Raw genomic sequence first — 24,769 nt, 5'->3', positions numbered from 1 at the left:
ACAAAAAAAACCGCCGTACCAAGACGCCTCGGACTACAAAAACATATACCACGCACCGGTGTTTTGATCTAAGCCGAGTAAGAGTGAATTCTCACGAAACTTAATAGAATAAACATTGATTTATATATGAGATTATTATTGTATCTTTAAAAATATTAATATTTTTTAAATAAAACACTAATATTTAATATTTTAAATATAAGAAAAAACTATATAAATTTTTAAAATTCAATTTTTAAATAAAAATAATAATAAAATGAGTAAATATTGTTCTCTAACATTTGAAAAATTACTATTTTTGTTTTTTTTTCAAAATGATATACTATTGGAAAAAAAAAAATCTTTCAGTTTCCTGTGAATTACGAGCTACGATGGTAATTAGAAGTACCCGAAGTAGATTGTGCATCGTTTGGTAAATTACGATTGTCTTTGTAACAATAGCCTGTTTATGATGATTAAAATATTTATAAAAGGAATCGTTGACCCTGCAGCCTAACTAAAGTATTTATTAAAGTATTTATTAAAATATTTAGGCTGCAGGGTCTATCTTCAGAGACTGATATGCGGCTTTGGAAGGGAATGTGAGACTCTTTTCAGCCATCCTTCAACACTAAACAAACTTGGCAGATGACAAGATTACAGTCTCCACATGTAAACGGGCATCGGGTTATCTGGTTTCCTCGTGGCCGACAGTTGCTTCGGTTTGTTATCTTGCATTATATTCGATGAATTAAGATAATTTTGTGGGTGATTAGCTGGGTAGTAGAAAATCTCCCATGTAAAAGCATTTTTTTGCATCATGTGTTTTTCGATATATACTATTAAAAGAGAAGTCGTGATTTTTTTCATGTGTGATATTTTAAATGGACCAACCCTAGAAAGATGCTTACATTATTTTTTTGTATTTTCATAACAATATCCTAACAAGATATTTAATTATCTTTTTATTCCACCAAAATATTATTAATAATGGATAATTTCAAAAATATATTTATTCCATCAATATATAATTATAGTTGCATAACCATTTATAATTTACTTAATAATAATAACATTTAATTATTCTAGAGTTAATACCTGCATATAATCTAATTAATAATAATAACAATTAACATTTATTATGCAAATAAAATAATGTTAGAATTTCACCATGCAAATAATAAAATCAAATCAAATATTAAAATCCTAACACTATTGTATTTTCATAATAAGTGTTATTATTATTAATTATGTTATACATTATACATGTATCAATATTTATATAGATGTTGTGTTAACAAACATGTATTGATAAATATATAATATTTTAAATATATATATATATACTGTAGTGATGAATTTTTCATGCGTGGTTTGTTCATTTGGACCATTCTTTAAAATTTTATCAAATTTTACATGAATTAATTATAATATTTATATTTTTAATTGAATAACAATAAATATTTTTTAATAAAGTTCTAAAAAATCTTCTTAAAATATTTTCGGAATAAATTTAAATTTTATATCCAAAAGTAATTAATTTTAATTTTAGTTATCATAAACTATAATTAGAAATTAAAATTTATTTTAGTTTTGATTTATATATGAAAATGTAAAATTATATAAAGTATTATAATTATATATTCACTCATAATAACAATCTAAACTGATTAATTTTTAAAAATAAAATTTACAAAGATTTTGTTAGAAATATTCATTTCTATTTCAAATTAAAAGAATATATTTCATCCAACTTAGTGTATTTCTCAAATATGGTATTTACTACAAACATATTTTGAAGTACAATGTATTATAGTTTTTCTTTAAAAGAAATTCTTTACAGTATCTCAAACAATATATTTTCTACTATATAGATCCAATTTAATTTGCTTTCATATAAATTTTTTAAAAAAAATTATGTAAAGTAATATTGTTACATAATAAAGTTTCGAAAATAATTTTTGTTACAAAAACACAAAATTTATAGTAATAATATATAAGCCACGTAAACATAGATATTATATAATTACATAATATATAACACTAAATTACGTTAAGTTATTGGTAAATTTTGTTATATAAACTAAAACATTATAGTATATAAATTAAAAAAACCCGCACAACCCTAGTTAGGCTTTGAATTAATCATATCTAAACACTATGGATTTGACAGTTTTCATTTTTTTTTCTAAAACAATTTGTTTGGCTGAAAATTTCAGATTAGAAATTTTAAAACTACAATAACAACATCTACAAACTAAATTCTATATTAACTATAGTTACAGTCCGTCATTCATCCCACATAATTATACAGAACAACATAAAATAATAAAATAATATTTATGTAAAAGTGAACAAATTACAAATTCTAAATATTTTATATTTATAACATGTATATATATATATATATTAATGGGTTTAGAGGTAAACGCATACTAACAGTTTAAGGTTTTATACTAAGCTTTGCTCCGTCGAGATTAAAATATATATTGTGAAAACGTCTGTCTATTAAAAAAACAGATGAATTTTTCAAAAATATATTAAAATAAAAATTAAAAATGTAAGCAAAATCAAGTTACTAACTAATAAAACTTAAAATATTTTAAGAGAATTTTTTGGTATAATTTTCAGTTTTCATAATTAGTTGAAGCATCGAAATTCATAAATTATATACAATTGTAACTGATAATATATATATTTCAGAGCATAGTCAATATTTGTTTATTTTTGGCTACATTTTTAAAGAAGAAAATATGGATTTAAGAACCTTCGAACCCGTCTCGCCCACATGGGTGGCCGCATGTTTGGCTTGCATGGCAGCACCTCGCCCGTATTAAAACCATTTTCATGAGCTTAAGGAATTAGAATATGTAAGTTATTGTTATTATTAATCAATCATAACGTGCCCTTATATATGAGAGTTACAAAGAGATAAAAGGAAAGACATAAATATAGAAAGTGTACAAATACAAGGAAAAGGAAACTAGAGTTTCCCTTTCTCTAAGCCGTCTCTCTCTCTCTCTCTCTTACGGCCGCCTCTCTCTCTCTAGGTATTGAGCCGGTTATGGACCGGACCGGTTATGGACATCCACAATATGATTTATAACACTCCTCTTGGATGCCATAACCATACAGAGATTGTAATACGCTTTGGAAGTTGCCTCATTAAAACCTTACCAGGAAAACCCAGTGGGACAAAACCATGGTGAAGGAAAAAAAGTACAAAACGTACTACTCCCTCAGTTCTGATCATCACTGAAGATCTTTCAGTCTACGCATCCCAATCTGATGTGTGAGCTTCCTGAACGTGCAAGTCGGAAGTGCTTTGGTGAACAGGTCGGCTGAGTTGTCACTGGAACGTACTTGGACCACTTGGACCTCTCCAGCCTTTTGCATCTCGTGAGTGAAGAAGAATTTGGGCAAAATATGCTTTGTCCTGTCTCATTTGATGTAGCCGTCTTTGAGCTGAGCAATGCATGCAGCATTGTCCTCATACATCACGGTCGGTTTCTTGTACTAGGCCATCCCACAATCTGATCGGACATATTGGGTCATCGACCTCAACCAGACGACCTCGCGGCTGGCCTCATGAATGGCCAATATTTCCGAGTGATTAGATGAAGTGGCCGCGACCGTCTGTTTCATGGAACGCCATGATATGGCCGTACCTCCATGTGTAAAGACATATCCTGTCTGTGATTGAGCATTGTGTGGATCTGATAGATAGCATGCATCAGCAAAGCCAACTAAACCATATTTGTTATGGTTAGTATAAAATAGACCCAAATTTTTCGTTCCTTGCAGGTAATGAAGAACATGTTTTATCCCGTTCCAGTGCCTTTGGGTCGGACAGGAGCTAAAGCTAGATAGTAAGTTCACGACAAAGCATATATCAGGCTGTGTGTGACTTGCCAAATACATTAAAACTCCTATGGCACTGAGATATGGCACTTCGGGACCAAGGACATCTTCATCGTCCATCTTGGGACGGAAGGGATCAGTGACCAAACTGAGGGACCTCACGACCATGGGACTGGATAGAGGATGACACTCGGCCATATTAAACCTCTTGAGTACCTTTTATGTATATGTCATCTGATGCACAAGGATTCCATCATTTATGTACTCAAGTTTTAATCCCAAACAGAATTTCGTTTTTCCTAGATCTTTCATCTCGAATTCTTTCTTAATTAAGGTATTCAACCGTTTGGGAAATCTCTCCAGAGGTTCCTAGGATATTCAGATCATCAACATATACTGCTATGATCACGAATCCTTTATTTTTGAATTTCTTTATGAAAAAACATGGACTGATTGGGTCGTTTTTATAGCCCTCTTTCACTAGGTACTCACTTAGTCTATTGTACCACATTCGACCAGATTGTTTCAGTCCATAAAGAGATTTATTCAACTTTATACAATGTTGTTCTCGAGAACTCTCTTTGCTTTTCAATTCAATACCCTCTGGGACTTTCATATAAATTTCATTATCCAGTGGACCATATAAATATGCAGTTACTACATCCATTAACCGCAAGTCTAAGTTTTCTCTTATGGCGAGACTTATTAGGAATCTAAAAGTTGTAGCATCCACCACAGAGGAATATGTTTCCTCATAATCGATTTCTGGTCTCTGTGAGAATCCTTGTGCAACAAGCCGTGCCTTATATCTCACGACTTCACCATTTTCATTTCTTTTTATCACAAAGACCCATTTGTATCAAACTGGTTTTACATCATATGGTGTTCGGATGATAGGGCCGAAAACACCTCTCTTCTTTAAAGAGTTTAATTCCACGTTTATATCTTCTTTCCATTTGATCCAATCTGATCGTTGAGTGCACTCATAAATGGATGTGGGTTCATGATCCTCGTTTAAATCCATAAGTTCAAGTGCTACCTTGTATGCAAATATATCATCAATGTCGACATTCTTTCTGTTCCATTGTATCTCAGACAAGACATAGTTTATTGAGATCTCATTATTATCTGGAACTTCAGTACCATGAATCTTGACGTCCCAAGAATCATTGTTTGGTACATCAGAGCCTGCCACCTTAAGGGCATCAGGGTCGACCACGGCCATGTCCCGGGGTTTCGGATCAGCCGCGGCCGTGTCTCGGATATCATGTCCCTCGGTTTCTATTTCAGCACCTTTCTTTGTTTTCCGAGGGTTCTTATCTTTGGAACCTATTGGTCTACCACGTTTCAAATGTTTTCTAGACTCTGTAGCAACTTGATTGTGTCCTTCATGAACATCAATTCTTATTGGTGCATTAGCAGCTGGTATATATGACTTAGTCACTCTTTTCGGGTCAGCAAAGGAATCTGGCAATTGATTAGCTAGCTTTTGTAAATGTATAATCTTTTGAACTTCTAGATCACATTCTTGAGTTTGAGGATCTTGTCAAGATATGGATGTTTGATTCCAAGTTATTTCTTTTACCATTTTACTGCTATCTCCCCCTAATGTTGGATGTTCGGATTCATTAAAATGACAATCCGTGTATCTGGCCTTAAACAAATCACTCGTAGTTGGCTCGAGATACTTTAAAATCGTGGGGGAATCAAATCCAACATATATCTCCATCCTCCTTTGAGATCCCATCTTTGTTCTCTGTGGTGGAGCAATTGGAACATAAATGGCACATCCGAATGTCTTAAGATGGGATATGTCTGGCTCATGACCCGTAAGCAATTGTGATGGGGAATACTTATGTTCACTAGATGGCCTCATGCGTATGAGCTCGGCTGCGTGTAGTACGACATGTCGCCATGCAGTAGCCGACAGCTTAGACTTCATCAGCAACGGTCTAGCAATGAGTTGTATGCGTTTTATAAATGATTCGGATAAGCCGTTCTGTGTATGTACATGTGCCACGGAGTGTTCCAAAGTTACCCCCATGGACATACAATAATCATTAAACGCTTCGGAAGTGAATTCACCAGCACTATCAAGACGTATAGTCTTCAAAGGAAAATCTAGAAAATGAGCTCATAATCGAATTATCTGAGCAAGCAATCTAGAAAATGCCAGGTTGCGGGTCGACAGAAGACATACATGCGACCATCTAGTGGACGCATCAATGAGGACCATGAAATATCGAAATGTTCCACAAGGTGGATGTATTGGTCTACAGATGTCTCCTTGAATTCTTTCCAGAAAGTTTATCGTTTCCTTTGTGACTTTAACTGGTGATAGCCTAGAAATGAGTTTCCCTTGGGAACAAGCAACACACGTTAGGTGCTTAGGGATAATTCGTTTATCTTTAAGGGAATGGCCGTTTGTGTTCAAGATCAGTTTACGCATCATGGTCGAACCGGGATGGCCAAGCCGGTCGTGCCATAAAGTGAAGTTGTCGATTGCCTCTTTGTTAAAAGTGGCATTGGCCTTGATCATACTGACTTTAGTATGGTAAAGACCAGTAGATAGTGCAGATATGGATTCTAAAACTTTCTTATGACCTTGGGCGATTTCAATGATCTGAAGGAACTCTTTGTTTCCTTCGCCCTTGGTTTCAATAAAAAAGCCATTCATTCGAATGTCTTTAAAGCTTAATAGACTTCTCTTAGAGTTGGGTGAATACAAGGCATCTGATATCTCAAGATGTGTACCCTTAGGTAACATGATGTTAGCCTGGCCGTGACCTTCTATGAAACTAGCTATACCCGCAATGGTGGAGATGTTGGCATTTTTTAGTGTCAAGTTTATCAAGTATCTTTTGTCTTTTAAGATCATGTGGCTCGACCCACTGTCCACAACGAGTACATCCTTGTTATCGATCATTTCTAAAACAAGATTCAAAAGATTTTACTTAGAGAATTCATTTATAAAAATCATTCATTAAGTTTTAATAAATTCAAGGAAATGACAACATAGAAATGAAAAACACCAAAGCAAAGAACACATAATTTAGATTACAAATGTCAAAATCAATCTTCAGTATTTTAGACAATCTGAAGTTTCATAATCCATAAGATCGTCTTTATCATGATTGAAATCATTTTCATCATCTTGATAAGTCATATGGGCTTCATGATTCTTCCCTTTCAAACTCTCTTGATAGAGGTCAACTAGATGCTTGGGAGTCCTACAAGTCTTAGCCCAATGATTGCCCCATACCACATCTATGGCACACTGATTTGCTTGAGTTGGTCGAATGTTGAGGTTTGAATGAAGATCCACGGCCGCGACCATGACCTCTTCCAAATGAGCCACAGTCACGCCCATGGTCTCTACCATGTTGATTCCCTCGCCCGCGGCTAAAGGAGCTTCGGCCACGTCCACGTCCGTTCCACTTTCCTCGACCACGACCATAATGGCCGTTTCCTTGGACGTGATGGGATTTTTTATTTTCCTCTGTGACGTGTGCTTCAAGTGGTGGGGCTGAGCCAGGAGGTCTCATCTCACTGTTTCTCATTAATAATTCATTGTTCTGCTCAGCGAGGAAGAGACAAGAAATAAGATTAGCATAAGTCGTGAAACCTTTCTCACGGTACTGTTGTTGTAACAGCACATTGCTTGTGTGGAAAGTGGAGAAGGTTTTCTCAAGCATATCATGATCCGTAATACTTTCACCACACAGTTTCAATTTAGAAACAATCTTAAACAGTGTCGAATTATACTCGTCCACGGACTTATAGTCCTGGATTCTGAGATTCCTCCAATCAAAACGAGCCTTTGGTAAGATCACCGTTCTCTGGTGATCATATCTCGATTTTAATTCTGTCCAAAGATCAAGTGGATTCTCAATGGTCAGATACTGATCTTTGAGACTCTCAGTTAGATGATGGCGAATGATCAAGATGACTTTGTATCGATCTTTTTCACTGGCATTATTGTCCTCGGTGATACACTCACCGAGTCCCTTGGATTTCAGGATGATCTTAGCATCAAGCGCCCATTGAAGGTAATTATCTCCAGAGAGATTTAGGGCGGCAAAGTCCAAGTTATTGATTTTTGACATCTAAAACATAGATTTATATAATTTAGATCTTTTAGCAATTTTAATGTTCAAACAATCAATAAGCCTTAACGGCCAACAAGGAAGCCTCACAGTCAACGAAGAAGCCTCACGGCCAAAACAGAAACAAGCCGCACGACTATGGATGCAATCAGTTCGTTTTTATGCATTCAGTTCATTTTGTAATTGCAATCCTAGCATATATGGTTTCTATCAGTTCATACGAGATATGCATGATGCAATCAAAACAGTAATATACAAACAAAACTCTCGGTCAAGTAAGAGATCAATTACACGGCTATTTGATTTCAATTCATTATGATCTTAGCATAAGGTTCTAAGTGTAATTGCAATCAATCAATGTGATCAGGTTAGGTATGAATGAAACAAGGCCGCACGGCCACGAGGTATGATCAAGTCTAGAACAATTAACCTAGCATGCAGTTTCAGAATTAATATCAAAACAATCAAGACTAGGTTATATGGAAACACTTATCAAACAGGCGGTTTCAATTAGGGTTTCAGTTTAAACAAGCAAAACAATTTCAATTCATTCAGATTTCGAGTTTAAACAATCTTAGCAACAGTTCTATTTGATCAAGACAATCAATCAAGATTCAAATTCAAACAATCAAAACCGATTTTTCAAATTAGGGTTTAGGGTTTCGATTTGATCTTAGATCAAAAGGGGTTTAATTTGAGATTCAAAATCATCAAGGATTTTGATTTTAATTGATCAATAGATCAATCTCGATTTAGGGTTTGGGGTATCGAACTTATAGAGCTTCGATTTACTCATTAGGGTTTGATCTATTATCCTATGGCTTTTATCATAAAGATTAGGTTTTATGGTTTCATTCTTTATCAAACAATCCAAATTCGATTCATAGGTTCTTAGATTTCGAATTACCTTTTAGCTTAGTAGATTGTTGAAACCGGACCACCAAGAAGGATGAACCGCGAGCTGGACACGAACGAGACGCGAGCTGGCTACTACCGGATTGAGGCTGATGTCCCGAATGAGCTGGAGCAGGTCGGGAACGCGAGCTGGATGAGCTGAGATCGGGTTGATCAGGTCGCGAACAGGTTAGGGATCTGGATGGTTTGTATCACGATCGGGATTAGGTTTCTCGCCGGGAAGATTAGGGTTCAAGCCGGCTAGGGTTTTAGGGTTTGACGAATTGGGTATTAGCTTAGAGATTTAGAGTTTCGTGTTGATAACGTGTTGTGAACTTAAGGAATTAGAATCTGTAAGTTCTTGTTATTATTAATCAATCATAAGGTGCCCTTATATATGGGAGTTACAAAGAGATAAAAGGAAAGACATAAATATGGAAAGTGTACAAATACAAGGAAAAGGAAACTAGGGTTTCCCCTTTTCTAAGCCGCCTCTCTCTCTCTCTCTCTCTCTCTCTTGCGGCCGCCTCTCTCTCTCTCTCTAGGTATTGGGCCGGTTATAGACTGGACCGGTTATGACATCCACAATATGATTTATAACAGTGGTCAAATTATTTTTACTTTTTCCATTACAAATAGATTCATGTTTTAGGAAAAAATATTTATTTCTAAAATTACATTTTTTCCGTTTTCAAAGTATTTTTTTTATTAAGTAATAGTGGTAAATTGTAAATTTCAATAAGATTAGTTGTGTTTACTAGATTTATACTGGCTAAAATTTATGGAAATGATTCATCACAAAATGATTTAATATGTGTAAGAACTTTTAAACATATATTCTTTTAAAATAAAAAGAGTAATATTGTGAGCTTCTTTTTTTGGTAATCATGTTAAAAATTATGAGCTTCTTTAGCTTGAAAAGGCCTACTCTCCTGACAATAATATGAACTGTATAATCTTCTGTCTGTGAAAAACTTTATCCATTATTTGCTGTCGTAGTTAAATTACCTAAATTCCAAAGCTTCTAATGGGAACATGTACAACCTAGTATAAAATTGACCATCGACTTCGAGTCTTCAGCTACCAACAAAGTCCCATATAAACACTGATTTATCCAACATACACCTTTTTCTTTTGAAAAATACATTTCATCTCTTCTTCATTTTTACATTTCATATTTACGTCAAAAACGAAGGAAAAAGCGAAACAAAAATGGGAAAGTTATTCATAATTCTGTCGTGTTTGAAACTAAACAAGATAAAAACCTAATTCAACTTGTTTAACTGAGGACTGAGGAGTTACAGAAAAGAGAAGTCAAACATTTAGAAGAAAAGTTCTCTCACAACGTGATCAATACCAATCTTAAGGTAAAATATTTTAATTATTAAATTCTCTCTAACGCTTCGAGAAACACCTTTTCTGTGTTTGCTCCCTATTACGTAATGTTATAGTATGATGCTGCAACGTGTGAAGACGAGGAGCCAACAGCACAGCCACACACATACCTTATCTTATTTTATTCGCCAACCAACCGAAAATAAAACAAAGCCATATTTTTGTCAAATCATACAAGTCTGATTAGTGGTTTCTTATAGGGGGGTTCAATTCGGATATCGGTTCGGTTTTGGTTCGGTTTTGGTTCGGTTTCTTGGTTTTTCAGTTTTTCGGTTAGTAAAATATAACTAATATTCTAAATCCATATTTACTTCGGTTCGGTTCGGTTTATATATCGTCGGTTTTCGGTTTATTCGGTTTTATACCAAAAATAATAATTTAGTTTGAGATTATATTATATAAATTTTAGAGTCATATTGTCATCGCAGTCATTTATTAAAAAAATATTATATTTTCAAATAAAAGAGCAAAAAAAATAAAAATGCTTATACCTTCAGATGAAATAATCAAATTTAGAATTAAAATCAAAGCTCGAAATTTTGAAAATAAAAATACAAAACAAAAGAAAAGTATGAAAGAAAAGTTTTTCCCGTTTATAAATAAGAAAAAAGTTGTGAAGAATTTTTTCTAGTTATTATCCATCAAATTTATAACCATTCACTTTAATTTAATCAATGTTAAAAGAAAGCAAAATGATTAAAAGAAGAAGACTAAGAAAATAAGAAGCCTTAGTTGCGATGAATTATTATTTAATTATATTTTAAGTATTTTTCAAATTAGGATTTTTTATTACTATAAAAAATATGGTAATAATTATTAACAAAAGAATAACTTATATAACAAATAGATTTTCATGTGACGTTATAAAATATGTACATATGTACAGATTTTCATTTGATCGGTTTTGTTCGGTTTATTCGGTTTAATCGATTATAAACCAAACCATATCCAAATCTTACGGTTTTTATAAAATCATATTCATTCGGTTTATATGGTATATATCAAAATCACACCATATTATCTATTTCGATTCGGCACAGTTCGGTTTTACCATATTGGACAGACCTAGTTTCTCATCATGGTACTGTTTTTATAATCACCAACCATAAACGCGATAATATATAGCATACAAAAAATAACATTCTCATCTTGCTTATACAGCCATAATTTTAACTTGTAGCATTTTCTAATTTACTATTTTCTGCCCATTGAAAATCACAGTTACATTAAACATTTATGAAAAGTTGATTCCACACATTCACATCTCTTGCTGGTGAAAATACCTTCACATTTGATCAACAAAAATGTACTTAGTAATATTAGAAATTTGAAGTGTTTCGTGAAAATAGACGATGTAACTAATTATTTTGTCAACTTGTAACGAAATATTCATCACTTTACATAGCTAAAGTCATCTCCAACTCAACTCCAAAACATTATTTTAGTGTGATTTTGATACTAAAACCTTCTCTAACCCAACACTAAAAATCACACTATTTTAGTACAACACTATAATTTCACACCAAATTTGGTGTGACATTATTCACCACACTAAAATACTATTCACCACACTAAAATACTATTCACTTAATTTATTAATAAAATAGACAATTAAATAAATAACAAATAAAACTATAAATACATATAATATTATAAAATAATTTTTAATGTGAAATTTAGTGTTATGGTTAGAAAAAAAAATTTGTTAGTGCTAAAATTACACTAAAATAGAGTGGTTTTAACAATATAATAGTGTTACGGGCTGGAGATCATCTAAGGGCTTTATTTAATAAACAAACGAAAATACTAGTTTATATATTACTTTATACAGAAAATAATGTCTGTCTGCATACTTTCCAATGAATCTGGCACAACCGGTGTCCGGTCTTCGACTCACGTCTTCTCCAACACGTGTCGGTTTTACACGTCTTAAGTTTTCCTACATTTCTGCATACGAAACTGTATATATACCCCCACCCATCTCCTTCTGCTATAGTTACAATTCTACGTAACATTTCAAGATTGTTTTTTTTTTGACAAAGGGCTTAACATTTCAAGATAGTTACACCACACGCGGAAAAAAAAAACAAAAAAGATCGAACTCTCTCTTTTCTGTCCAACACAAATAAATCAATCAATTGTTTCTGTAATCTCGAAAAAAGTATGGCTATTCAAGATAACCACAGTCGCAACGATCCTTACCGGAGGCTCACTTTCGCCTCTTTCTTGAAATCTGATTCCCTCGACGCCGGCGACGAAGCTTACCACACCGACGGCGATCACAACCACAGCGACAACAAAGACGCTATTAGCACCAACAGCGATTCTCAGCGTCCAAGCAACGCCTCAACTAGCGATTCATCATCATCACCAATCTACCCACTATCTCCATGGAACCAAACTTACTATCCACCCAACGACAATACGACGGCGTTTTCCTCTACTAATCAGTCATCCTGGAACCAATCCTGTTCTCCGTACCACAAATCGCCTTGGATTTACCAAACCAGAAACAGCGATTTCGAGGATGATCCAGATAACGGTTTAGTCGGTACGATCGTGAGGCAAGAGGGACACGTGTACTCCCTTGCTGCTGCAGGGGATCTTCTCTTCACAGGATCCGATTCCAAGAACATTCGGGTCTGGAAGGATCTGAAAGATTTCTCCGGGTTTAAATCCACAAGCGGGTTTGTTAAAGCGATTGTGATAACCGGAGATAACCGGGTTTTCACCGGTCACCAAGACGGTAAAATCCGGGTTTGGAGAGGCTCGAAGGGAAACCCAGAGAGATACTCAAGGGTCGGAAGCTTACCGACTCTGAAAGAGTTTCTCACCAAATCGGTAAACCCTAAAAACTACGTCGAAACTCGTCGCAAGAAAAACAAACTGAAGATCCGACATTTCGACGCTGTGTCGTGTCTTACCGTAAATGAAGATCTCGGTTTGCTATACTCCGGTTCGTGGGACAAGACTCTAAAAGTCTGGAGATTATCAGATTCGAAATGTCTAGAATCGATCGAGGCTCACGACGACGCGGTCAACACGGTGGTCGCCGGGTTTGACGATTTGGTATTCACCGGATCAGCCGACGGAACGTTGAAAGTATGGAAACGTGAGCTCCAAGGGAGAGAGACCAAGCATGTTCTGGTACACGTGTTGATGAAACAAGAGAGCGCCGTGACGGCGTTAGCCGTTAATTTAATCGACGCTGTGATTTACTGTGGATCATCTGACGGTTCCGTTAATTTCTGGGAACGGAAGAAATATTTGACTCACGGTGGGACGATTCACGGCCACCGAATGGCGGTGCTATGTCTCACCTCCGCCGGGAGTCTGTTGCTGAGCGGGGGAGCTGATAAAAATATCTGCGTTTGGAGGAGGAACGGTGACGGATCTCACACGTGTCTCTCTGTTTTGATGGATCACGACGGACCTGTTAAGTGTTTAACGGCGGTGGAAGAAGCAGAGGACGAGGTTAACGACGGTGATAAAGCAGATCAACGGTGGATAGTGTACAGTGGAAGTTTAGACAAATCGGTGAAAGTGTGGCGCGTGACGGACTACGCGTCTTAATTATTGAACATTAAAGTCAACAGCGCGTAAAGGTGTGAAACGCGTGATAGAATGTTACGCGGCCCATCTAATGTGATTGTTTCCCTTTGTCGTAAAGTGGAAATTGATTGGGAGGCAAATAGGTAGATCTTGGTACAAGTGAACGGCCAATAATAAACAGCCACGTCATGTGAAATTTGTCTTTTCTTGTAAAGTTCGATAAAGTCGTGTCCCCTTTTGTTGTCTAGATTCTTTCTATGTAGTTTGTACATATTTAAATAATGTGTGTAACCAGAAGAAGAAAGAAGGTGGAGAAAGAAAGGAAAGAAAGATTCCGCTATAATTAAAAAAATAGAAAAAAATAGAAAAAAATCTGTTAAATGTAACTTGTTTGTATATATTTATGAATGGGTCATATGTTTGTATAGGGTTGGTTGTCATTGTTGAATGAATTCCACCTTTTCATTTTTTATGGTTGTTTTCTTTATTTTATATTGGAAACTGTAATATGACACTGCAACTAGAGATTTTGTGATACGTAAGGTGGATATATTAGTTCAGATTGTTGAAAATGAGTGTGACCTTTTTGTGTAAAATGTGATATTTTATTGTCGATGATGGATGAACATACGTAACGCAACAGTTAACTGTCTAATAAGCTTTTTATATGTATGGTTCATGCATCTATAGCGAACAAGATTGAGTCCTGACAAAACTATATTAGTGAATTTAACCAGAATGACCTATCTGAAAAAATGCATTCATCTAGTTCTAAAGAAACCCACAAGACAGGACAGAGTTAGAAAAAACGTAAAGCAGAGTTAAAAAGTAAGAATGAACAACATACATTACATATATAGATGATTGCTCTTGCAGCTCTACCACATCCGCCATCACCGCTTCCACATCTTGAGAACAGAAAGTTGTGCTGGTGTCAAATACCAGTAATCGACGAGAAATTGAATCTCCGTCGCATCGGCCATCACCGTTCCCACTTCTTCGCATCCTCTGCCACTCCCATCTCCGAAGCTTTTCTTTTAGCTTCAAACCCACTCTCTGTCACTCTTTTTGCTAAGCTCTCCACTGCATCTGCCATCACCTCAACATCAGAATCGATTGATCTCTGATCTGATAACAACTTTGCTCCCTCAACCTCTTTTTCTTTCTTATTTTTGACTTGTAACCCTATTTAGCCCAAATCAGATGTTTCTTGTTCCCTTCTTCCCACACTTCCAGTTGAAATCAACTAATTTTGTTTCTGGGTGTTATGAAAAATTCCAATCTTTTTAGCTCTTGTTATCTGAACTGTTTGGAAGAGGAGATCTGATGGACAAAGCAGAAGATAAATTTGGGTTTCATCGTGTTCTACAAATTGAAGACGATGAAAAAAAGGGGATCTTGGCGATTAGGGTCTGAGAAGCGAGTAAAGTAAATCTGAATTTCGAAAGTCAGATACAAGAGAGATTAGAGATCCGGGTTTGTATTTTTAATTGTTTTTTTTATGTTATCTAGTTGAAATGAGATTAGTTAGGCTATCAACATTGGTTTAAGCTTTCAAAACCTTCCACATTGTCTTCTCTATTTTTCACATCGTCTTCTCTCTCTTATATCTAATAATTCAACACCCACCCACTTACAATGGTTTGTTAAATTTTATTCAACACCCTATCCTATAATTGTTTTTTCAATAATTTTGTTTTTCATATGTTTTGTAATATATATTAACAATAATTTAATAAAATAAAATTAAATATTTTAGAATCAAACAAATGTTTTAAATAATTTTTTTTAATTTTTAAATTTAATATAAAATCAAATATTAAAAACGAAAAATATAGAAACTTTATTAAAATCAATAAAATTACAAGAAAATAAAAATATAATACAATACATTAATAAGCACACGACATAAATAATAAAACACACATAACTTAATTAGTGCAATAAACTCAATCGACAAACTTAAAAATCTTTTCAACCATGAAACATTCCAAACTTTTCCCATATGTGTTTGACTAAATCTGCTTGCAATTCATGATGCACATTGAAATCACGCAATTCCGATCTAGCACGTACATGATTTGCAAATGCATGTAGCACTTCAGTCGAGAATGGTTGTGGTGCATTAGATCCACTTGCCTCAGATTGATCATAGTCAGTCCAGTGTTGAGCATATGTATCTCGTTCATCTTCAACAATCATGTTATGCAATATGATACATGACCTCATTATAATAGCCAAATCGGGAATGTCCCACATTCGAGCTGGTTCACAAATGATTTTAAATCGAGCCTGCAACACTCCGAATGCACGTTCGATGTCCTTCCGGCAACCCTCTTGAACTTTTGCAAATAACTTGTCTGGTTCACTTTGAGGAAGCCTAATCGATTTGATGAAAGTAGGATAAGAATGATAGATACCGTCAGCTAGATAATACGCCATATTATACAGACGTTGGTTCACGAAGAAGTTCACTCTTGGAGTATTTCCTTGTTCAACATCATCAAACACTGGTGAACAATCTAGAACGTTTATATCGTTTAATGTGCCGGAACATAAAAAAAACGCATGTCAGATCCATAGATCATGGGATGCAACTGCTTCAAGAATAACAGTGGTGGTTCCCTTATCTCCTCGAGTAAATTGTCCTTCCCACGCTGTAGGACAATTTTTCCATTCCCAGTGCATACAATCAATACTCCCAATCATCCCTGGAAACCCTCATTTTTCACTAACATGCCAAATTCTCTGCATGTCATCTTGAGTTGGGGCTCTGAGATACACTTGCTCATACAATTGTATGATTCCCTTACAGAATCTACGCAAGCACTCCAAAGCTGTAGTACCTCCAATTTTGATGTATTCATCCACCGCGTCGGCTGCAACACCATACGCTAACATTCGCATGGATGTGGTACATTTTGCTAATGGAGATATACCTTCTTTATTAGCTGCGTTGAATCGATGGGTGAAGTAGTCGTCACTGCTTGATAGATCCCCAACAATCCGGAGGAAAACATGTTTTCGCATCCGGAATCGTCGACAAAACATTGCATCGTCATATGTAGGTTGATTGAAAAAGTAGTCGTCAATCAGCCTTTGATTTGCAGCTGCATGATCTCTCTTGAAGTATCTTCTCTTGTACTAGATGGATAATCTTGCTCTATTTTTTGTCGACGCTCTCTAAAGTGGTTTAGGATATACCTCTCTTCAATTTCAGACTGCCTTTTGTAAGCTTCGATATCAAAATCAAATTCTGATGGATCCATTGAGATTGTTTTAGTAAGTTGAGATTTATTTTATAAATACATAAATGGAAGAAATGAGTTCTTATTTATAGGAAAATGGAACCAACAAATTGAGTGGTTGGAGGAAAGCATTATAAAAGCATGGTGAGTGGTTGGAGGATAAGATTGACGAAAGTCACGGGCATTTGACATCATTATTAAAGTTCGGTGAGTGGTTGGAGGATAAAATAGATTAAAGTCACGGGAACTTGACCACATTATTAAAGTTTGGTGAGTGGTTGGAAGATAAGATAGATGAAAGTCACGGGCACTTTACCACATTATTAAAGTTTGGTGAGTGGTTGGAAGATAAGATAGATGAAAGTCACATGCACTTGACAGTACTATTAAAGTTTGGTGAGTGGTTGAAAGATAAGGTAGATGAAAGTTACAGGCACTTGAAAGCATTATTAAAGTATGTCGAGTGGTTCAAGGATAAGATTCTTCAGATAAAAGCTGAAAGATACATATTATATTATTAAAATAGAACATGACAAACAAACATTATTAAAATAGAAGATGACAAGCGAACATTATTAAAGCTTGGAGTGACATGATACAGACAACCACTTGTGATTATAATTAATTTTCAAATAACTCGTCGCTCAACTGTTTGAACAGCTCTTTGCTCTGGTCACTGAGATGTTGCTTTTCACTTAGCTTTAACCACATCTTCATCTTCTTAGCCCGAGTCTTTTCTTTCATCAGCTGGTTTGCTTCTTCTTGCCTTTGTGTTGCCTCTTTTCGCCTTTTGTTTGACTCCTCTTGCAACATGGTTATTTTTTCCAAGCGTTCCAACTCTTACGCCTTGATTTGTTTGAATTCAATAAAATCTTCATTGACCACTTCCAAAGCTGCATCCCTCCCCATTGGACGAGCACTGGATCCTACAGAGTTGGAGTCACTAGCATCACTTTCATGGACTCTCTTAGATCTACTGCTCCCAGAGCCAGTATTTCCTCCTACCTGACTACCATAACGTGGTTCATCACGGACATCGAGCCATTCAGACATTAAATTAAAATGTCCATTCTTTTCACCTGAATAAAGCTCATGTGCTTTCGCCAATATATCGTTCTCCGACCACCCGCTTTGTTGTAGACGTTTAGCATTATCATAAGCACCGATCCATTTCCCCAATATTTTGTTTACGTAGTTGAAATGATTTCTGCAGGATATCAAATCACGTGGAGGATCAAATGAGCAATGCTCATTACAATACTCTGTAATTTTACCCCAATATGCGTCGCTTTTTTTGGTTTCGGCCAATAACTCTGTCTGTTCCATATTTAACCCACCCGCTCAGTAACACCAAATTTTGCGCAGTGGTCCACTTGGGGCTTTTCCGACGAGTAGAAGTTGAATCCACTGCATTTGGAGTCACTTCATTAAGACCTCTCATACCACCAAGAGCCATTTGTGTAGAAAATTCAGGAAATTCAGTTGCTCCAACATTTGGAACAACTTCATTACCATGTGGAGTAGAAGAATAAGAAGGTGTTTGAGATGGATGTGGCATCATCGATCCATAATTTGGAAGATAGGTTGGAATAGCTGATGGCATGAAAAAATTTGGTTAATAATCATAATTTGGTAAATGTTGAGGATTGCTAGAAGATTGATTCTGAAATTGATAGTTATTGGGATTTGGATAGTTAAAAGGATAATTATTAGAATTTTGTGTGTTAAAAAGATTATTATTGGGATTCATTTCACTTGAAAAAGAAGAAAAATATAAAATCAAGAGTTTTTTTTGTAGAATAATATAAAAATTATAGTAGAAAGAGATGAGTTTTTTTTCTGTGTCCAAGTCAAATGAAAAAAGTCTCTATTTATAGAGTATGAAAAATAAAAATTTTGATGTAAAAATATTTAAAAAAAAATAAAAATTTAAGAGATAATTGATCTGAAATAATTGAGAGGAAAAAACAAATCAGAAAATTCACTTACCAATGTTTTAGTGACAAGTGGCTTTTGGGGGGTCAATTTTGCCTTATCTTTAACGATTCAACAATGTTGAATTATTTCAACTATGTTGAATGCACGTAAGATTCATCTACCTTTTCAATACCCCATTGCACCTTTTCAATTATTGAATCAACAAATTCAATAGGCCATTGTAAGTAGTCTTAGAGAAAGTCAGGAATGTGTAGTTGTGTCCTAGAGCATCTCCAAAAAAACTCTCTATTATAGAGTTTTGCAATATTTTAAGTTTCAAGGTGTTTTTCTCTCCTAACAAAAAAAAATATTTTTTTCCAAAAGCAAAACTTCAAATTTTACTTCAAAATTATTTGTAATTCACACTATGCTCCTTATATTTATCATTATTAATATAAATCCATAAAACTTTTATAGATAACTAGCACATATATAAAAATATTATAGTAATATTAATTAATAAAATCTTATATTAAAATATAAAATTATAAATAGAATACATAATTAAATATTAAATTACAAGCAAAATACTATATTATTACATAAAATTATTTTCTTAATGCTCTATTTTGGGTTACACAAAATTTGTTTGGAAAATATTTTAGAAGTCCAGGAGAAAATTTACTAAACTATTAGTGTTGTTGTAATATTTAAATTTGTGTAATAATTATGTCTTCATGTATCTTCTTAAAAAAATTTCTACTAAGTTTCTTTTGTAATATTCTTATTGCCTAATTCTACTTTTAAAATATTATAAATCTTATTTTATTTTTTTATTTTTAAAATTAAGTTTAAAATTTAAATTTATAAAAATAAATTTGAAATATTTAAAATATACAAAAGTTTTAAAGATTAAAACTATGAATGAGAAAATACTTAAAAATCATAAATGTTAGATATAATTAATTATAAGGACCAAAATGCAAATAAAAAGATGAAGCTTCAAATTTAGAGTTTTGAGTAGTGAAATTTCATATTTGAAGTTTCACTGCTCAAAACTCAAAATTTGAAGTTTTGAAGTTCCTTTTTAGAGAGCAAAAAACTCTATATTTGAAGTTATAAATTTTTTTTTGGAGATGCTCTTAGTTGAGGGTAAGAAAGACAAATCACAGAGAAAAAATGTGTTACAAGTGGGAAGTGTTTCCAAGTATAATTCCAAAGTGAGAATGTGTCTTATAGCGTAATATTTCTATATATATTGTTTGTTCTGACTGGATTTTATTGTTCAATCAATTGGTTTCTCCTTTAATTAGAAAAAATCATGAGATATGATCCAAGAATCATTTGTATCATATTTGTATCTGATTCTTCTTATTTATTAGCATTTTTGTATGATAAAAAATCTTGTAAAATATAAGGAATCTCAGTTTTGACTTTTGATGAATATAATAAATTTGACAATTTCATCCCTGATATTATATATATATATATATATTAAATCTAATTCTTTTCTTTTTGCTCACTTTTCGCAAACATCAAATCTTTTTTTTCAGAACACACACGAGTGTCAAATACTAACTTCACCAACTCAAAACTGATCCTAAACATGTACAGATTAAATAAATAACAACAAATCCAAGTTTTCAATTAGAGAAAATTTGGATATGCCTTATCATGTCATAAATCCAAGACCACTCCAGCTTGGATGATAACATAAGCTCCGATAGTTTGGGGTTAGTACTTCTGCGTTTCTTTTGCTTAAAATAGACTAGTAGAACTGTTTGTTAAATGGAATAAGAGACGATACTTAGACCATGATTAACCCGGAGTTTTTAGAATGAGGTTCTTATCGGAAGTTAAAAAACGGTTTCTTTAACTTCCATTAAGAATCTCATCCTAAGAACTCCGAATTAATCATGCTCTTAATCGATATGGTTTAGCCGTTTAGGTAATGGAACTGCTGTACTAAAGTTATAGTCAAGATTGTTGTGAAAAATAAACCATCCCTGGCTACTATTTATTATATAAAAAATAATGATTATATTTAGTAGTTACTTTAATGGAAATCTGAACATCCACGGTTACCAATTTATAATGTACTTATATTAAATTTAATTAATCGTAGTAGCGTGATTATCACAACCGACCTTAGCTCAGTTGGTAGAGCGGAAGACTGTAGTGTTAGCATATAATCTTTAGGTCGCTGATTCGATTCTGTCCGGTCGAATTTTTTAGTTTTAATGATCTAAGGACCCGTGAGAAGAAGAAGCCCAAGAGCTCCTTTTGTTTTTTTTACCTCATTTTCCTTGGAAAGTCCATAAAACAAAGATAACAGGCTCATACATGTAAACAATAACCCAATATATCTAATCACTAATACTATGTTGTTCTACAAATTGTTAGTGTTTATTTAGTCTAACTTTGATGGCTGTAGTATTAGAGTTGAATTAAATAAAAATTATAATTTGAAGTAAAAGTTAGGCGGTAGAAACAATAAATTTATGTGATAGTTTTACTGTAGAAATATGAATTATTACTTTGTTTAATTAATATATTGACAACATTTTTATCGTATAAACTATAGTCTAGATAGCACGGAAGCTTCATCAGGTATTCGCTTCCCACTTCCTCGAAATCCGAATCCGAATCAGAAGCTTGTGGAAACTTTTGAAATCTCGTTTCCAAAATGCTTCCCAATTAATATATTTAAAAACATGTCGGAAGCTTAAGCTTCCATTTAGGACCACGCTTCCGTTTCAAAAACCCAATGTCATAAATAAATAGAAAAATATGTTTTATGTTTTTATTTTATATAAAATCTAAAATTAATAGCATTAAAATAGAAACTAATACTGTGCACAATAATTTTTAAGATATCTTGGACTATATATTCAAATATAGTGTGTCAATTATTTGTGAGATATTAAAAGAATAATCTATTTGATTAATTTCATGTATGTTATTATAAAATTAATTTGTTAAGAGTTTCACAACTATAATATGAAGACAGCTGAGTAGATATAAAATTAATAAAAATGAATAAATGTTTTTTTTTTTAAATTTGAATCATATGATTTTTAGTCATATGTTCTATACAGTTAATATATATATATATATATATATATATATATATATATATATATATATTTGAATATACGCTTCCAACACGTATCTGTTTCTTATTTTTTTTTTTAAATCGTGCTTCAGTTCTTTAATAAGATTATTCTTCCACGTGCTTGCTTCCGATTCTATATAACATAAGTTGTAGTAATATATATTATTTTAAAATAATAATTATAGATATCACTTTAATGAAATTTATTATAGGCTTAATAAATATAAGAGCGACGGCGATGGTGACAAAACACTAGGGTTTTCAATGCTGTTTCGAGGATGGGATCCGGATATTCCCGGGGATTCAAGGACTCGATCGGGTGTTTATCGGAAAGATACGATCATAGGGATATGGATTCCAAAAGGAATCTTGGAAAAAAGGTTAATTGGGGATTTGCAAAGGTTTATTCGGGTCGGGACTGGCAAGATTCGGGATTCACCAAGCTCTTCGAAAGGGATGCGGAATCCAGAGGATCTTGTACAATATACTCAAGGTACATTTTTCGTTATCATCAACGCGAGACCTCCCTCGATTGTTTTAGAGATTTGGGTTAATCAGATCCGATTGATTCATTATGATGAGGGGATTATTGGGTTACTGTATTTGATTTTTGGTGGTTTTTTGGAAAGTTTGGCTGGTTTTGTTGAATCTGGGATTTTGATTTTTCGAATCACTGATGGAGGATATTGCATTCATGGTTTGGATTCTTTACGTGGGGTTGTGGGTTTCGGGAACCAATATAAAAGAGGTCGTGAGAGTATTGAGTGTAGCATCATACCTTCCAATTTATTCTTGCAAAAGTTTAACAATCTTATAATCTGTTTTCTTCTGGTTTTGGTGAGGATGACTCAAAGTCAGCTTCTTGGGAATGGCGGTGATATGAAGAATGGCGAAGGAAACCGAAAACGACTGAAGATTTCCGATAACTCTGACCTGATTAAGAGTTATTCCAAGACCTTGATAGGGAGGTACATGAACCCGATGGAGCAAGACGTCAAAGCGCTTTTGGTTACTGGTGTAGTTTTACTTGAGTTTTGCTATCACTTCAGGTTATATAATGGGAACATTGGTGTAGGAGTTTGCTCGGGTACCTGGTTAGGGATTTGGATCGATTGGCTTGGTCAGTGTATTATGAGGCTTGCTCCTAAACTGGTCCCTTCAAACCAGTTACAGGAAGCAGAACTGGAGATGAACAGGGCGTTAGGTTTCGGTTATTTGGGAAAGCAAGTGGTTGAGAGGGTGTGGTTCAAGGTAGCTGTAGAGAGGAGTGTTACGAAAGTTCTGTTCATGGTTTGTTCTACAAAAGAGATGGCAGTTGGCTTGGGAAGGTCAGAGAGGCTATGGTACAAGTTTCTTGCAAGTTGGAGTGGGCTACCTATAGTAGGATTTACTTTGGTCACAGGAGTTCTAAGGTTTCCAGATATGGGTCAAATGTTTTAATAATGGTGGTGAGAGTTGAAAAATGTACTTTTATTGACGTTGTGAATTTACATAATCCAATAAAAAATATTGAGGATGAGTCATCTAAAATTGCATCGTGGTTGGTTTCGATAGAGTGTGCTTGGGAAATTAAGGTGTGCCACTTTATTAGGGAGTTAACTATGTTAGCTATGGTTTGTGACCTTAGATTCGATCAATATAGATTTATAATTATCATTATAAGGCCTCATTACGAGAGATGGCAGTGTTGTAGACGATGAGTTTTATTGGTGCGAGTTATTCATGAGAATTATACTCTCGCTGGTTGGAATAGATTTTTAGTTATATTTAATCCGGAGTTTATAAAAAGTTATTTCTGTATGGTATTAGACTACGATTGGTCTAGTGTTATTTTATTGGCAACACGGTTTTTCTTTGGTCACTTTTGGGAGTCCTGGAGCTTATTGTTATTAGAATATAATTTAAACTTGGCTTTGCTAAATAAAAGGACGATCATGTTGGTTTCGATTCGAGACTGGCGACTGTTTGATAAAAAATGGTACAATGGTTATCATCAGAATGTTGAACTAAGACGGTGTGCGTTTGTTTAACATGGGTCTGGTGAATACTTGAATGCAGTTCTGATATGGTGGCTGTGGGGTTTTGATGTTAAAACATTATCGGGTATCATTAAACCTGTATTTTCTGGTTCGATGGAGCAATACAAATATTGTTATATATGAAAATACTAAGTTGGAATGTTAGAGGACTCGGAAGTCATTGGACCATAAGTTATCTCCGGGAGATATGACACAAATATAAACCAGATTTTTTTTTTTATCTGAAACGAAACAGAATTTCGAATTCGTACAAGGTTTTCAATCTCACTTTGGATATGATAGTTTGGTTACTGTGGACCCAAATGGGAGGAGCGGCGGTCTAGCTCTTTTTTATAACAAGGAATATCAAGTTGAAATCTTATATTCTAGCAACAGGATGATAGATATAGAGGCGGTGGTCAAAGGAAAACAAGTTTTTCTTACTTTTGTCTATGAGGATCCGGTACAAGAGTTAAGAGAACAGGTATGGGAGAGACTAACTCGGTTTGGATTATCACGATCTGAACTTTGGTTTATTATTGGCGATCTAAATGAGATTACGGGGAATCATGAAAAGGATGGGGGAGCCATACGATGTACAACTTCCTTCATTCCTTTTAACAACATGATAAGAAATAGTGGATTACTAGAATTTCCGGATCGAGGTAATAAACTGTCTTGGCA

General features: G+C 34.2%; 3 protein-coding genes and 2 pseudogenes across 5 annotated transcripts; 2 read left to right on the top strand and 3 right to left on the bottom strand.

The window, feature by feature from the left end:
• Nucleotides 1-12,230: 12,230 nt before the first annotated feature.
• LOC106423850 (protein JINGUBANG) lies at nt 12,231-14,257 on the top strand. Its single transcript, XM_013864609.3, has one exon. The coding sequence runs from the start codon at nt 12,399-12,401 to the stop codon at nt 13,806-13,808; it is 1,410 nt and encodes a 469-aa protein (XP_013720063.1). The 5' UTR covers nt 12,231-12,398; the 3' UTR covers nt 13,809-14,257.
• Nucleotides 14,258-15,761: 1,504 nt separating this feature from the next.
• LOC106423816 lies at nt 15,762-16,229 on the bottom strand. The gene has a single exon (XM_048766635.1). The coding sequence runs from the start codon at nt 16,227-16,229 to the stop codon at nt 15,762-15,764; it is 468 nt and encodes a 155-aa protein (XP_048622592.1).
• Nucleotides 16,230-16,358: 129 nt separating this feature from the next.
• On the bottom strand, nt 16,359-17,056 carry LOC106423815 (annotated as a pseudogene).
• An 819-nt stretch (nt 17,057-17,875) lies between these two features.
• LOC125591437 lies at nt 17,876-18,785 on the bottom strand (annotated as a pseudogene).
• Nucleotides 18,786-22,236: 3,451 nt separating this feature from the next.
• Nucleotides 22,237-23,590, top strand: LOC106423792. 3 transcript variants are annotated; one of them, XM_048765679.1, is made up of 3 exons: nt 22,248-22,560; nt 22,910-23,035; nt 23,117-23,590. In XM_048765679.1, exons 1-3 carry the CDS (start codon nt 22,346-22,348, stop codon nt 23,505-23,507), a joined length of 732 nt encoding a protein of 243 aa, XP_048621636.1. In that variant the 5' UTR covers nt 22,248-22,345; the 3' UTR covers nt 23,508-23,590. The 3 variants fall into 3 exon arrangements, with proteins under 3 accessions (XP_013720006.2, XP_048621636.1, XP_048621635.1); XM_013864552.3 differs by having other exon boundaries at nt 22,237-22,560; nt 22,910-23,590; XM_048765678.1 differs by having other exon boundaries at nt 22,250-23,035.
• Nucleotides 23,591-24,769: the final 1,179 nt, after the last annotated feature.

The sequence above is a fragment of the Brassica napus genome, chromosome C8 (genome assembly GCF_020379485.1).
Source record: "Brassica napus cultivar Da-Ae chromosome C8, Da-Ae, whole genome shotgun sequence".
NCBI classification, from domain to species: domain Eukaryota; kingdom Viridiplantae; phylum Streptophyta; class Magnoliopsida; order Brassicales; family Brassicaceae; genus Brassica; species Brassica napus.
The sequence above is the reverse complement of the archived record's forward strand: the minus strand, read 5'-3'. Positions and strand labels throughout refer to the sequence as shown.